The sequence below is a fragment of the Erpetoichthys calabaricus genome, chromosome 4, assembly GCF_900747795.2.
Source record: "Erpetoichthys calabaricus chromosome 4, fErpCal1.3, whole genome shotgun sequence".
In the NCBI taxonomy this organism is placed as follows: domain Eukaryota; kingdom Metazoa; phylum Chordata; class Cladistia; order Polypteriformes; family Polypteridae; genus Erpetoichthys; species Erpetoichthys calabaricus.
Window position 1 is genome coordinate 36,996,144 of NC_041397.2, and position 16,677 is coordinate 37,012,820.

The window sequence follows — 16,677 nt, forward strand, 5'->3', positions numbered from 1 at the left end:
ATCTGGTTTTCACTTAACAATTAAATATTTACTCAAAAGTATACTTTATTCATCTTCATTAATCATAAGTCAATCATAATGTTTTAAAACTAGAGTGAAATATCATAATAATATACCATGGAACTAATCATTAATTTTTGGGTATCCACAAACATCAAGAAGTGGACAGCAGATTTCTTTTGCTGTGGAGAGAACAAAATTGACAAAAAGTGTTCAGAAATTTCCGCAAATTCAAAACAGCAACAGTAAACCAGTTATTAAATAATAACAAAATTCTACTGTCAATGTTGACAACAATAAAGTAAAATTTACATATTTAGGAATTATTATAATAAAATGAAGTTGAAATATCTTGGTATTATTATTTTGTATTTTATTTACCTAGCATTACTTGACATAATAACACAGTTATCATCCTAGAGCCTTGATGATTTGTATTTTTCTGTCCTTGTCTTGTATTCTTTTAAAAAGCTTTTTGATTGACTCCATCATCTCATCAGTTTTTAGTGTATAAATTATGGGGTTCATCATTGGTGGAATTGTTGCAGACAATGAATTACATACAATTCTTACATTGGGAGGAAAACTGACTAGTGGAGCTGCCACGTATATAACTGCCAATGGAAGATAAAACATTGCCACCAAGATGATGTGTGACGTGCAGGTTTTAAATGCTTTCTGCCTTCCTTCTGCTGTCGTAATTTTTGACAATGCAAATCCAATGGCTACATATGAGGAGAGAATGAGTGTCAGGGGTACAAAAACCAGCAGTGCGGTGATAAGAAACGTCATTATATAGTTCGGATAAAAATCATTGCAGGCCAAGCGGTACACAGGTCCATGATCACAGAAATAACTCTGTACTACTGTGGACCTGCAGAAGCTGAGTCTGGTAATCAGGAGGACCACTATAAATAATGTAACAGCAGAAAACATCCAAGCTGAGAATATAATTATGATCATCCTGCTATTAGTATTAATGCTGTGATATTGTAAAGGGAAGCATATGGCAAGAAATCGGTCATAAGCTAATATCACCAGTGAAAGTGATTGTACCGCATTAAAACAATGAACAAAAAACATGTTAGCCAAACACGCTTTATATGTTATAAAATTGGAGGTAAAAAGAAACATTTCTATTAGTTTAGGAATGATGGCTGTAGTTGAACATAAATCAACAAAGGCTAAATGACTAACAGCAAGATATTTGGGATTGTGAAGACTTTGCTCAGAATATATTAATACAATAACAAAAATATTACAAAGCAGTGTAACAATATACATAATAAATAAAAAAATATAAAAACAGTTGGCAAAGGGCATGTCTTGTAAACCACTTATGTAAAACATTTCCGGATGCACAAAAGTATTATTCACAGAATATGCTGTGCTCTGTGAGCTCATGGAAGCAGCTTACTGGATTTTCAGTTTTCTATAAAAAGAGTTTACAGAAAAGATAATTAGATATTTGTTGTTTATTTAAACTTTAACTTGAGCATTGTATCAATAACTGTTTTGGAACACTAGGCATATGACACACTTAAATACTGTATTTCATATACATAGATATACTGTTATAGGAGGAGGAGGAGGTTGGAAGCTTACACTGATACAGCACATTGCTGCACCCACCACACCATGAAATGACATATAATGTTAATTTTATCATTTTTCAAAGAGATTCATATCAGGAACTTCAGAACAACATGTTCAATTGATACAGTAGCTTTTATGTTTATAATACTTAACGTGTAAAGAATTGCCTGGCATTTATTCCCTGACAATTTTAAATTTAAAATTAGACTGTATAACACTAAAAAAGAAAATCTCCCATAATATAAGGATAGGTAAAAAAAATGAAATTCAATAAACATTTTATGCAGTGCAAAGGGAATGTGCTAAAATGCTTTCTTTCTTGAGCATAGCAATTAAGGAATATGTAGGATATGAGATGCATTTTTATTTCAATATTGAAAACATAAATAAAAACATACACTTTTTATCTCAGCATTTTAAATGTCTACATAGATACATTAATATACATTATATAACAATACTCTTTCAGGTGAACTCTTTAGCATTTTGTTCCAATTTTACTTTGACTTTTTGTTTAGTTTATCAGAGATACAAATGTAGCACATGAAAAAAAAAGAAAATAATTACAGGAATAATCACAGCTGCTGTTTTATTCAAATAGCTATGAAATGGAAAGGTACATTTAATATTTTAGAAGTAAAACTAATGTCTGTTAACATAAATTGCAAATACTTTTTAAATGCTTACCTTGTTCTCCTTATTTGCATCTGTTTTGCCATCTGCAGACTTTTCTTTTGCAGCAAATCATTTTATATGGAGATGGAAGGATTTGTAATGAGATGTTAATTATATTCATGACAGGAGTGAATGTTACCCTTTGTTAAATCACTGGAGATATCTTTAATGTTCTTTGCAAAGACTGGGGTGATGTTAGTGCATAAATTTTCAGTATAATCACTGATGTGGTGTTTGGTTATTTATTTAAAATATTTTTAGTAAAATGCTTTTATACAGGACTGTGAGTGGTGTATCCGTAGAGCTATATTAACATTCCTCGTGAGACAAACAGATCCAATGCCAGGAGCTAATCATTAAGGTCCATATGATGGCTTTTAATAAATGATGTCAAACCACATTCAGGGAAGAGAAGAACTGAACCTACTCATGTGTCTGTGATAAACAGCCATCTTCACTGTTTTGGTAATCCCTTACCCAGGTACCTACCATACTAATTTCCTCAATAATTACAAACTTTTGAAAGTGTAATGGGCTTAAATTCAGTGTTTTAAAGAAAAGACAAAATTCCTGGAAAATTCTGCTACAGGTTATTGATGATGGCTATCTACAGGACATAAATATTTACAGTACCTGTTTTGCAAAAGAGTCACCTCAGGCTGCTTTGATTAGTATCTCATTCACATACAATATGGTGTACAATCTTGTTCTGCAGAGGAAATTGGCATGCACCATTGTTTAACTGATCGTCATGTTGATCTGTCTAGGAACTGAAGCATTTATATATTTCTGTTTAAATGAAAATAAAGGAGAACAATCTAAGTATGGTCTGAGACTCATGACTGCTTCCTGCTTCTTTTATGCTTTTTCACCATATCTCTGTGGGTACACCCTGTAGCAACAGTTGCTTGTACCTGGCCCAGGTTCCTCTAGGCTTGAGACCGGTAACAATTGAGGGCTCGTCTGGGATGTTCTGCTACCAGCTTCTGGCTGTACCTTGAACACTGGGCTGTCTTTATTTCTCTCCACAATATGACATACCACTTTTTCCCAGTAATCATGTAGTTTTCCTGAGCCTTCTCTCTCAGATAGGTTTCTGACTAGGACTCTGTCACCTGGTTTAAGGATAGTGCCCCTCATTGTATGGTCATAGTACTGCTTACCCTTGGCTGATGCTTTCCGAATGTTATCTGCAGCGATCTGGTAAGCTTCTTTCATCTTGGTTGCCCATTTTTGTACAAAGTTCTGGCTGTCTGTTTCCTCATTGTTAGTTGTAAGATTAAACAACGAATCGATAGGTAATCTTGGAGCTCTGCCATACAAGAGACAAAATGGCGAATAGCCAGTTGATTTGTATCTTGTACAATTTTATGCATGCACAATTTGTGGTAAATAATCTTTCCACGTGGACTTTTTCTCTTCTTCCAAGGTATGGAGCATCTGAAGCAGAGTTCGATTGAATCGCTCTACTGGATTCCCCTGCGGAGGATAGGGGGTGGTGCGGAAGTGTGCTATTCTAGATAGTTGTTGGAGCCTCTGGAATAAGTCATTCTAACACTCACGCCCCTAGTCATGGTGCAGCTTTGCAGGGTAGCCAAAGCGGGGGATAAAATCTTGGAAAATCTTCTTAACAGTTTTTCCAGATTTATTTTTAGTGGCATATGCTTGTGCAAAGCGAGTGAAGTGATCCATCAGAACCAGAACATATTCATAACCTCCTTTACTTGGCTCAAGATGCAGAAAGTCCACAGAGAGCAGTTCAAAAGGTTCTCTCATAGTAATAGAGCCCATGAATGCTCTCTCTGGGGTGCTAGGGTGCTTCTGCTTGATGTAGGTGCATTGTCGAATTACATAATCTTCAATCTCACATTGCATGTAAGGCCAATAAATTCTTTCTCTGGCCAGATGAATCACCTTGTCAGATCCAATATGCCCCATATCATCATGGAGGTTAAGGATGACTGGTTTCAGTTTATGTGGCAAAACTAGTTGCTTACTTTTTCCTACTTGCCAGTACAGTACTCCCTTATAAAGGGTGAGTTTGTTCCATTCATGTATCAGTCTCTTTGTTTCAATTCCCATTTATTTCTTATCCTTCTTATTTGGAACCCATCCTCTGCTTTTGGGGTTAATCAAATCTCGGATGGGGGCATCTTTTTGCTGTGCGACCATAATATCATTTAGTGTGACTGTATCAGCACTTCCTGGCAACACACCATCATCCATTGAGGTGAACTGTACAGCATCCACCCATGGCACTTCTTTATCTTTAGCTGCTTTGTCTCCCTCCCAGATAGCTGAGATGACTTCTGGAAATATTGTTTTATTATAATCGGTAATGGTGGCCGGTAAGTCCACTGGGAAATGGGACAGTATATCAGCATCTGTATTTTTTTTTCCCAGAGAGGTATTTGATGTCAATTCCCTAACCCACTGGTGACCCACTGCATTCAGTTTTGCTGTACTCAAAACATATGTCAGAAGGTTATTGTTGATATATACAGTAAAGTTGGGTGCATAATACAGATAGTCTCTAAATTTTTCACAGATTGCCCACTTAAGGGTCAAAAATTCTAGATTGCCAGAGTGACAGAGAAGGGGACACTTTAAGAAAATTGGCTCGCACTGTCTGACCCATAGAGGTATTCACATACGACAGACTGGGGCAGCCATCATACCAGCCTGGAAATCCTGGTGTCAATGCAGTTGTACAGAATCCATATATCTGTTACCAAGTCACACAATAGTGTACCCAGCTTACCCAGGATGTGATTATTACCTAATACCATTGGTTGAGACACAATAGACACTGAATCAAAGTCCAAGCCTTTACAGCAAGATGTCAGGAGACATCTCAAAAAAAGTAGGGAAGAGTGTAATGGGCTTGAATTCAGTGTTTGAAAGAAAAGACAAAATCCCTGGAAAATTCTGCTACAGGTTATTGATGATGGCTATCTATAGGACATAAATGTTTACCTGTCTTGCAAAAGAGTCACCTGCTTTGAATAATCAGACTGCTTTGATTAATATCTTATCCACACAATGTGGTGATACAGAACTGCCTGCTTCCTTTGAAAATATATGAGTTCTGGGGACATTGGTTTTTAATCAGGTACTTCTTGATAACTGACAATACTATTGTTGAACCAAAGAAAATGTGTTTACACTATTTGTCCTGCAGAGGAAATTGGCATGCACCATTGTTTAACTGATCGTCATGTTGATCTATCTAGAAATTGAAGAATTTATACAGTATATTTCTAGGTAAATGAGAATAAAGGAGAACAGAGAAGTATGGTCTGAGACTCATGACTGCTGCCTGCTTCTTTTATGCTTTTTCACCACATCTCTGTGAGTACACCCTGTAGCAACAGTGGTTTGTACCTGGCCCATGTTCCCCTAGGCCTGAGGCTGGTAATAATAGTTTGCATATTGCATATTGTAATCTTTTTAATTAGCCAATGAAAGGTGTCATTTTGCTTGACTTCTCATTACACCCATAATGGCTATAACGGTGCCACACCCTAGTACTCAATAATTGTGAAAACCTGCACCATTTCACCCCTTAATCTTGAACAATTTAATCAGAAACAATTTATCTTTGTCAATCTCTTTGCATAGCTTATTCCGTACAGCCCCAGAATTAGTCTAGCAGCCAAGTGCATTTCTGCATTGATTTCTGCAGTGAGGCACAGCCACACCAGATGTTATGCAAAATAAGAAATTAAACAAACAATAAGAAATAAACTTCCCTCAGTAATCTTATTATTTAAATGCTGATAATCACCCTCAGGTTTGTTCTTTGCAATCCATTTTTCAAAATTTTATTATATGTTCAATGTAATTACTTACCTAGAAAATATTGTAATATGTGAAACTGTGTTTATGCCAAATATTTTAAGCCTGTATACAGCTGAGTGTTTGGTCCAATTGGCCCTGCGCTTTCTCTGTACCCTTATATGTGCTCACTTGTCCAACCTAAACTTTTCTGCTTAGCAATTGGTTGTGAAGATCATCATTAGTGTTGAGTGAACTCCACGGTGTTCGCTTCACCTCGACTTTGGAGAAATGAAGTGTTTGCAAATATCGCCAAACTCGGTACTCCCAAGTTACAGGGACAGAAGCCCTGAAGTACTTCCGGGCTGAAGAAAACTTAAGCCTCCCATCTGCTGTCAAGTCATATGGGAGGAAGAACGGAAACACTTCTAGGTCATGGACTATATAAAGGACTGTTGGGAACCCAGCAAGCAAGCCAGAGTTGGGAGGTAGATGACAGAACTTGCTGGGAGGTGTGGAGGAGAGAATTGTGTATTATTATTGTAGTTATTATTATTACTTGCCTGTATATGATGGTTGGGGTGCTTAAAGGCACTATTGTTAAGAAAGAAAAGGAATTAAAATACCTTTTTAGTGATTTTAACTGGTGTCCTGGACATTTCTCTATTGAGTTAGAGGAGTGACAGCGCCCTCTAGTGCCTATATATATATATATATACAGTAATCCCTCGCTACTTCGCGGTTCACTTTTCGCGGATTCACGACTTCGCGGATTTTATATGTAAGCATATCTAAATTCATAACGCGGATTTTTCGCTGCTTCGCGGGTTTCTGCGGACAATGGGTCTTTTTACTTGCTTCCTCAGTTGGTTTGCCCAGTTGATTTCATACAAGAGATGCTATTGGCGGATGGCTGAGAAGCTACCCAATCAGAGCAGGCAGTTAAGTTCCTGTGTGCTGCTGATTGGCTCAGCAACGGAGTGTTGCATTAACCAGGAAGTCTCATCTCACTCATTCATCATTAATGTGCTAATGCTTCAGGGGCCATGTCCAAGCACCAACAGAAGATGCAAATGATTGCAGAAAAGGTAAAAGTTTTGGATATGTTGAAGGAAGGGAACAGCTACACCGCTGCAGGACATCGATTCTTTTTATTTAAAAAGGAGGAAAAGCATATAAGATCTACGGCTGCAGTGTCCTTTAACCAGGGTGCAAAACGAGTTGCAAGTGGACGTGATAAGGCAGTAGTCTGGATGGAATCTGCTTTAGGAATCTTTGCAACAAGGTCGACGACGTCATGACCGCCTACAAGCTGCTATGTGTGCTTCGCTATACAGTAAATGTAAACTTATCTACCGATTTCATATTGCTTAGCAGTTGTCCCTGTTTTTAATAGAGTAAATGGTGGCTTGTAAGCAATACAGGGAGGGTTTAAAAACGTCAAAATACACGTTAAATAATTAAATAAATATAGTGTCCCTACTTCGCGGAAATTCAGTTATCGCGGTCGGCCTTGGAACCTATCTCCCGCGATAAGTGAGGGATTACTGTATATATATATATATATATATATATTCACTGCATTCGTAGTCTGTGTCACAATCTGATTATATGGGTGGTTACCTACCAGGTAACGCTTGTGGTTGGCCCGCAAGTCTGCTAACATCCGCCACGGTGCCCTCAGTTGTGAGAAGCAGATCATAGAATGGCTGAAATAGTTTACTGTGAAATAATGCAAAGAGTACGCGACACGTGTTTCGCCCTAATTCTGGGCTCATCAGGCGTACACACTCTAATGCACTCCCTCTCTGGAATCGAACCTCGGACGTCAGCGCCAGAAGCGATGCCCCTAATGTTGCGCCACGGCGCGTGGTTCGTTTATTTGACAGCATGTAGATCGGGGTAATTACATTCACGGCATTTGTAGTCTGTGTCACAATCTGATTATTTGGGTGGTTACCTACCAGGTAATGCTTGTGGTTGGCGCCTGATGAGCCCAGAATTAGGGCGAAACACGTGTCGCGTACTCTTTGCATCATTTGACAGTAAACTATTTCAACCATATATATATATATATATATATATATCCATCCATCCATCCATTTTCCAACCCGCTGAATCCGAACACAGGGTCACGGGGGTCTGCTGGAGCCAATCCCAGCCAACACAGGGCACAAGGCAGGAACCAATCCCGGGCAGGGTGCCAACCCACCGCAGGACACACACAAACACACCCAGCACACACTAGGGCCAATTTAGAATCGCCAATCCACCTAACCTGCATGTCTTTGGACTGTGGGAGGAAACCGGAGCGCCCGGAGAAAACCCACGCAGACACAGGGAGAACATGCAAACTCCACGCAGGGAGGGCCCGGGAATTGAACCCAGGTCCCCAGGTCTCCCAACTGCGAGGCAGCAGCGCTACCCACTGCGCCACCGTGCCGCCCATATATATATATATATATATATATATATATATATATATATATATATATATATATATATATATATTGTGGCGGACATCCAGGACCCATGCCCGGCCAGGACGCCCCTTTGTCACAAGATCCGGGGGAGTAGCCATGGGAGCCACGCTATGTCCCTCGGAATCTTTGTTGACAGCCCCCCTGGGTTGCATCGGGGACACTTTCGTGGAATACCGGAGCTCATCTTGGTTGGGCTCTGTGGCCTCGGCCAGCGGAAGCTGCATAGAGCTGAATGGCTTAACAAACCCGTCTGGGCGGGAGTGCAGTCACACCCAGAAGTGCAGCCAGAAGTAGGTCAACGAGCACCTGCAGCATTTCTAGGTGGGCTATAAGAGAAGCCTGCAGCCACTACTCAGGGCACCAGAGTTGGGAGGAGGAGGAGGAGGAGGACAAAGCTGTCCTGAGAGGAGTGGAAGACAAAGAGTGTGATTTGGGGTGATTTTTCTTTGTGTGTGTTTTGAGGACTGTGTTGTGCCTGTGGGGTTCATGGGGAAGACGTGCTCCACAGGTGAAGAAAAAATAAATCTTTTGTTTATTTTACCACACGCCAATATCACAATATATATATGCATATATAGTTATGCATGCACATCGGAGGATCTACTCACAGGTTCAATCAAGGTATGTGTTAACCAGCTGGGATGAGAGGGGGTGCTGTCACTAACATCCACTTTTCCTTCTCTCCCCACAGCCCTGAGAAACTGCCAAGTTGGGCCATTTAGCCCCTCCCCTTCTAATCTGGCTGACCGGAAGTAGGCATCTTTTACAACCAGAGCAATGCACTGGATGGAGCTCCTGTGATTGACCTCCAATTCTGTGACTAAATGCTAAATCAGTTTTGTTGACTCTACAGGGCTGCTGTGTCCAAATCTGTGCTACTATTGCACCATGCACATAGCTACATACAGTGGCAGGTGTAACAGGCATTGTACAGTAGGTGCAGTCGATGAAACGCTTATCCCTTCTTATACTCTTATCTTCCTGAATCCCATCTACACTTGACAAAAAGGGTCCTCAGTGCTAAATGTCCAGATGATGTGCAATCATCTGAGACATTTTACAGACATTGTGGCAAAGTGGTGTTGGAAGTACAAACAATGCTAATGTCTGATCCGACTCTATAGTGTGTCAGATGGCAACTGATGGCGCGTTTTCTGGTGGATGGCTATTGGGGGACACAGTGGATTTTCTCTACAGCGTTGAATTTCCAATCTGTGGCTGAAGAGAGGTATAATACTGCACACCAAAGCACTTGCACTGTGGTAGGACACACTCTAGGCTTATAGAAATTGCAATTCCAGTGCCTGCATGAGTCCTTGGGGCTTTCATGAGTCTTGGAAAAGAACATTTCAATTATATTTTTTGCCACCTCCTACTTATGTTATTTTTAACTGCTGTTTTGTAAAGTGTTGCTTGCCTTTTTTCATCGCTGCTTACCATTGTTCTTTTTTGTAAGGAAGCTACGTCACATTTTGAGCCAATTTGCAGATTTTTAACTAATGCATTACATTAATTTGGCCTTTATTTTGTGTGATTTCTTGTATTTTAGCTGATTTTTTTTTGTATATATGTGTTGTCACAATATAATATATATACAGTATATGATGATTGAAATACGTAGGAATGATAATCTTGTCATCAAAAATCTCTGCATGGACGCTAAGGAGGAGCCAACAAAGGAGTACTTTAAGTCTTTTGTTAAATGTCGCATAATGGAGGGCTTCAGGAAATGCTTACAAAATGTACCCATTCTTCACCTCTGTTGTTTATTATCTTATTCATTATTCATTAAGATTGATCATTTTTGGGAAACACATCCTTGATTGTTTTTAATTATTTTCATTGATGGAATTTAGTATAGAAGACCATGTTGGTTTAACTCCATCCATTTTCCAACCCGCTGAATCCGAACACAGGGTCACGGGGGTCTGCTGGAGCCAATCCCAGCCAACACAGGGCACAAGGCAGGAACCAATCCTGGGCAGGGTGCCAACCCACCGCAGTGGTTTAACTCTTATTTATTTATTTAGAAACAAACTAGAAATGTCCATGTTAGGTTTCCCTTTGTCACCTGACTACAGATATTATTAAGGATTGATCAGGGGGAGAGTCTCTGGAGAAGTTCTCATTCCCCGCCTTCATCACAAGAATCAAGAAGAAGGACACATCACTGGAAGAAAACTTAAATTTAGTATAACATTTTATATATAAGTGAGAAAAATGTTACATATGACCCTGTGGTATTAAACTATTTGTTTAATAATGGAAGTACTAGGGTGTTGTACTGTGTTAGCCATTATGAATATAGAGAAAAGTCAAGCAAAATTACACCTTTTATTGGCTAACTAAAAAGATTACAATATACAAGCTTTCGAGGCAACTCCGGCCCCTTCTTCAGGCAAGCCAATAAAAGGTGTCATTTTGCTTGGCTTTTCTCTACTTTAATAATGGAATAAATCACAAAGTATAGGCACATTTTGTTCACGCAAACTGTCACCTGTTTTAATAAAATTACATTGATTTGAAAGCAAAGCATTGTCATAATTGCTGTATTTGGGCTCTATCAAATATTGCACTTTTTAAGTACTTCATTTGATTTTACCACAGGAAATGAAGAATTTGGGAAAACTAAGAAAAGCTGCTTTTGATTACACCAAATTCAAATTTTCTACCAGTAAAATGTTGATTTCAATCAACTGATTTTTTTAACAAACAAATATTTACACTGGTAGATGCCATAATGGATAGAGAGGCATCTCATCTTAGACGAGGAATGGCGCCTTACTCGGCCAGTATGCCATAGTGGATGGACTGCATAAGTTAAGGTGCAACACAGCAGGGATGGCACTAGGCTCCTATCCAAGCCGAGAGGGTTAGATAATGGATGGACTGAAGGAGATTGGTTCTCAGGGACAGTTTACCCCCAGGGTGATGTCCCATTTAGTACTTCTGTACAGTTGCATGGGACATTTAATTCAAAAGGACAACCCTTTCGGGGTCCCTGGGTGCTGCCAGATGGTTCCATAGTTTGCGGAGCTTCCGCATTACCCGGAAATGCTTCCGCCATACTATGTTGTGACATCGAAAGTACTCCCGGGTCCAACATAAAGTAGCCATCTTGCCTCACTGAGTACAGTCAGAGTAGGGAGGAAGAGGACAACACTCAGCATGTAGGTGGAAGGAGACAGAAACTTGTTAGAATTACCGATTTATATACTGTGGACTGACCTAAGAGCCTGTGAAGGTATTGTTGTGTAAATAAAGAACTTTGTTTTAGCTTGAAACTGTGTCTGCGGTAGTTGTGACTGGTGTTCTGGGCTCACTGGTGCCCCCTGGAGTCCACAACACACACCAGATGCCCAGCTGTAAATAGGCTTGCAGCACCCGGCATGAACACAATTTTACAAACTACAACAAGGAATGTTTTTTAGATATGTGATTACATTGAGCATATGACAAAAATTGGAAAAAATTGCTTAAGAAGTCAAAGCTGAAGGTGGATATAAACATTTTAATAATACATTAAATTACAATGGGAACCGTATTTCTTACTTTGCACATCCTCTGGTATATACTGTAAGTTATTCATTCCTACATGAAGTAACTAAACATTGTTTAATACATCCAGGTTTACTATTAGTTTTTATACTTTTTATTGATTTACTTTTTATATTTTATAGAAGTGAATTAAACCCTAGGAACAGGGCTGTGATTTTTTGATGCTTTAATTATTCTCTTTTCAGCAAAGGGCACCTTTAAAGCTGTGCCTAGAAAATGATCATTGTTCAAATTGAACACATAGTCTTACATAAGAAATTATATTTTATCCAGTATAAATGTCATATCTGAAGTAATAAATATGACAGTGACAGGGTTCCATATGTTTAATTTTTGCTTTCAGACAAACTACAGTTTATTGATACTTTTATCATTTCTAAATGACCTGCTTGTTGTAAGGTTATCTGCTTTATTGTTGCTGTTTTGTACTAATAAATCTTAGAGAGCGATTTGAATCAGTTATTAGGGAAATGCATTCTATAAGAATAAAATAAATTAAGTTAAATTGACGTTAGACAACCAGTCATGTTTGGAGAGCAAGCGCACAAAAATACCTGAGAGTACTGCAGTTTGTTTTTAATCTGGTCTTCACTTAACAATTAAATTTTTACTCAAAAGTATGCTTTATTCATCTTCATTAATCATGTCAATCATAATGTTTTATTACTAGAGTAAAATATCATAATAATATGCCATGGAACTAATCATTAATTTTTGGGTATCCACAAACATTAAGAAGTGGACAGCAGATTTCTTTTGCTGTGGAGAGAACAAAATTGACAAAAAGTGTTCAGAAATTTCCACAAATTCAAAACTGCAACAGAAGCCAGTTACTAAATAATAACAAAATTCTACTTTCAATGTTGACAACAATAAAGTAAAATGTACACATTTAGGAATCATTATAATAAAATGAAGATGAGATATTTTGGTATTATTTTATATTTTATTTACCTAGCATTACTTGACGTAATAACACAGTTATCATCCTAGAGCCTTGATAATTTATATTTTTCTGTCCTTGTCTTGTATTCTTATAAAAAGTTTTTTGATTGACTCCATCATCTCATCAGTTTTTAGTGTATAAATTATGGGATTCATCATTGGTGGAATTATTTCAGACAATGAATTACTTACAATTCTTACATTGGGATGAAAACTGAATAGTGGAGCTGCCACATATATAACTGCCAATGGAAGATAAAACATTGTCACCAAGATGATGTGTGACGTGCAGGTTTTAAACGCTTTCTGCCTTCCTTCTGCTGTTGTAATTTTTGACAATGCAAATCCAATGGCTACATATGAGGAGAGAATGAGTGTCAGGGGTACAAAAACCAGCAGTGCGGTGATAAGAAACGTCATTATGTAGTTTAGATAAAAATCATTGCAGGCCAAGCGGTATACAGGTCCATGATCACAGAAATAACTCTGTACTACCGTGGACCTGCAGAAGCTGAGTCTGGTAATCAGGAGGACCATTATAGACAATGTAACAGCAGAAAACATCCAAGCTGAGAATATAATTATTATCATCCTGCTATTAGTATTAATGCTGTGATATTGTAAAGGGAAGCATATGGCAAGAAATCTGTCATAAGCTAATATCACCAGTGAAAGTGATTGTACTGCATTAAAACAATGAACAAAAAACATGTTAGCCAAACACGCTTTATATGTTATAAAATTGGAGGTAAAAAGAAACATTTCTATTAGTTTAGGAATGATGGCTGTAGTTGAACATAAATCAACAAAGGCTAAATGACTAACAGCAAGATATTTGGGATTGTGAAGACTTTGCTCAGAATATATTAATACGATAACAAAAATATTACAAAGCAGTGTAACAATATACATAATAAATAAAAAAATATAAAAACAGTTGGCAAAGGGCATGTCTTGTAAACCACTTATGTAAAACATTTCCGGATACACAAAAGTATTATTCACAGAATATGCTGTGCTCTGTGAGCTCATGGAAGCAGCTTACTGGATTTTCAGTTTTCTATAAAAAGAGTTTACAGAAAAAAATAATTAGATATTTGTTGTTTATTTAAACTCTAACTTGAGCATTGTATCAATAACCATTTTGGAACACTAGACATATGACACATAAATACTGTATTTCATATACATAGATGTACTGTTATAGGAGGAGGAGGAGGTTGGGAGCTTACACTGATACAGCACATTGCTGCACCCACCACACCATGAAATGACATATAATGTTAATTTTATCATTTTTCAAAGAGATTCATATCAGGAACTTCGGAACAACATGTTCAATTGATACAGTAGCGTTTATGTTTATAATACTTAACGTGTAAAAATTGCCTGGCATTTATTCCCTGACACTTTTAAATTTAAAATTAGACTGTATAACACTAAAAAAAGAAAACCTCCCATAGAAGGCATACTGAAATATGGGGCATGCTTATATTAATATAAGGATTAGGAAAAAAAAAGAAATTCAATAAACATTTTATGCAGTGCAAAGGGAATGTGCTGAAATGCTTTCTTTCTTGAGCATAGCAATTAGGGAATATGTAGGATATCATATGCATTTTTATTTCAATATTGAAAACATAAATAAAAACATACACTTTTTATCTTAGCATTTTAAATGTCTACATAGATACATTAATATACATTATATAACAATACTCTTTCAGATGAACTCTTTAGCATTTTGTTCCAATTTTACTTTGACTTTTTGATTAGTTTTTCAGAGATGCAAATATATTACATGAAAAGGTAAAGAAAATAATTAATTACAGGAATAATCATTGCTGCTGTTTTATTCAAAAAGCTATGAAATGGAAAGGTAAATTTAATATTTTAGAAGTAAAACTAATGTCTTTTAACATAAATTGCAAATACTTTTCAAATGCTTACCGTGTTCTCTTTATTTGCATCCGTTTTGCGATCTGCATGTTTTTCTTTTGCAGGAAATCATTTTATATGGAGATGGAAGGATTTGTAATGAGATGTTAATTATATTCATGACAGGAGTGAATGTTACCCTTTGTTAAATCACTGGAGATATCTTTAATGTTCTTTGCAAAGACTGGGGTGATGTTAGTGCATAAACATTCAGTATAATCACTGATGTGGTGTTTGGTTATTTTTAGTAAAATGCTTTTCTACAGGACTGTGAGTGGTGTATCCGTAGAGCTATATTAACATTCCTCGTGAGACAAACAGATCCAATGCCAGGAGCTAATCATTAAGGTCCATATGATGGCTTTTAATAAATGATGTCAAACCACATTCAGGGAAGAGAAGAACTGAAACTACTCATGTGTCTGTGTTAAACAGCCATCTTCACTGTTTTGGTAATCCCTTACCCAGGTACCTACCATACTATCCATCCATCCATTATCCAACCTGCTATATCCTAACTACAGGGTTGCGGGGGTCTGCTGGAGCCAGTCATTTTCTGGGTAAATGAGAATAAAGGAGAACAGAGAAGTATGGTCTGAGACTCATGATTGCTTCCTGCTTCTTTTATGCTTTTTCACCATATTGCTGTGGGTACACCTGTAGCAACAGTGGCTTGTACCTGGCCCAAGTTCCCCTAGGCCTGAGGCTGGTAACAATAGCTTGCATATTGCATATTGTAATCTTTTTTAGTTAGCCAATGAAAGGTGTAATTTTGCTGGACTTCTCATTACACCCATAATCGCTATAACGGTGGCACATCCTAGTACTCAATAATTGTGAAAACCTGTACTATTTCACCCCTTAATCTTTTTTTTTATATATTTTTATTTTATTAATTTTCATTGTAATCATTCCATACAAACAGATCAATTTATAACCCAACAAATTGAAGACAAATCAAACCCCACCCCTGAGAAGGAGAGCTTAGCTAAAGGAAAATTGCTTAAGGCTTTTTAATAAGGCAACATTAAACAAAAGAAAGGGAGAAGTAAATATATATGTAAATAAGAGATGGAGAAGGGAGTTAAATGCAGTTATAGTTATTTCTCTTATTTTACCCCTTAATCTTAAATAATTAAATCAGAAACAATTTAACTTTGTCAATCTCTTTGCATAGCTTATACCTTACAGGCCCAGAAAATAGGCCAAGTGCATTTCCGCATTGATTTCTGCAGTGAGGCACAACCACACCAGATGTTGTGCAAAATAAGAAATAAAAAAAATAAGAAATATGCTTGATAATCACTCTCAGGTTTGTCTTTGTAATCAATTTTTCAAAATTTTTATTATATGTTCAATGTAATTACTTACCCAGAAAAATATTGTAATGTGTAAAACTGTGTTTATGCTGAATACTTTAAGCCTGCTTACAGCTGAGTGTTTGGACCAATTGGCCCTTACATGATCCCACTTGTCCAACCTACACTTTCCTGCTTAGCAATGGTTTGTGAAGGTCATCATTAGTGATGAGTGAACTCCACGGTTTTTCGCTTCACCTCGACTTTGGAGAAATAACAGAAGTGTTCGCAAATATCGCCAAACTCGGCAAAATGCATTGAAGTCAATGGGGAAAGACTAACTGAACTAGATTTGACTGGATTATACTGGTGCAGTCATCCTTAAAGTGTCCCTGAAGGCTAGGGAA

At 37.5% G+C, this 16,677-nt stretch overlaps 2 protein-coding genes across 2 annotated transcripts; both read right to left on the reverse strand.

Annotated features, from left to right (window-relative positions):
- Positions 1-295: 295 nt before the first annotated feature.
- LOC114651306 (olfactory receptor 1496-like) lies at positions 296-15,017 on the reverse strand. The gene is made up of 2 exons (XM_028801238.2): positions 14,985-15,017; positions 296-1,432 (listed from the first exon to the last, which is right to left on the reverse strand). The coding sequence occupies exon 2, from the start codon at positions 1,402-1,404 to the stop codon at positions 412-414; it is 993 nt and encodes a 330-aa protein (XP_028657071.2). The 5' UTR covers positions 1,405-1,432; positions 14,985-15,017; the 3' UTR covers positions 296-411.
- LOC114650962 (olfactory receptor 1496-like) lies at positions 12,789-14,089 on the reverse strand. The gene has a single exon (XM_028800916.2). The coding sequence runs from the start codon at positions 14,064-14,066 to the stop codon at positions 13,095-13,097; it is 972 nt and encodes a 323-aa protein (XP_028656749.1). The 5' UTR covers positions 14,067-14,089; the 3' UTR covers positions 12,789-13,094.
- Positions 15,018-16,677: the final 1,660 nt, after the last annotated feature.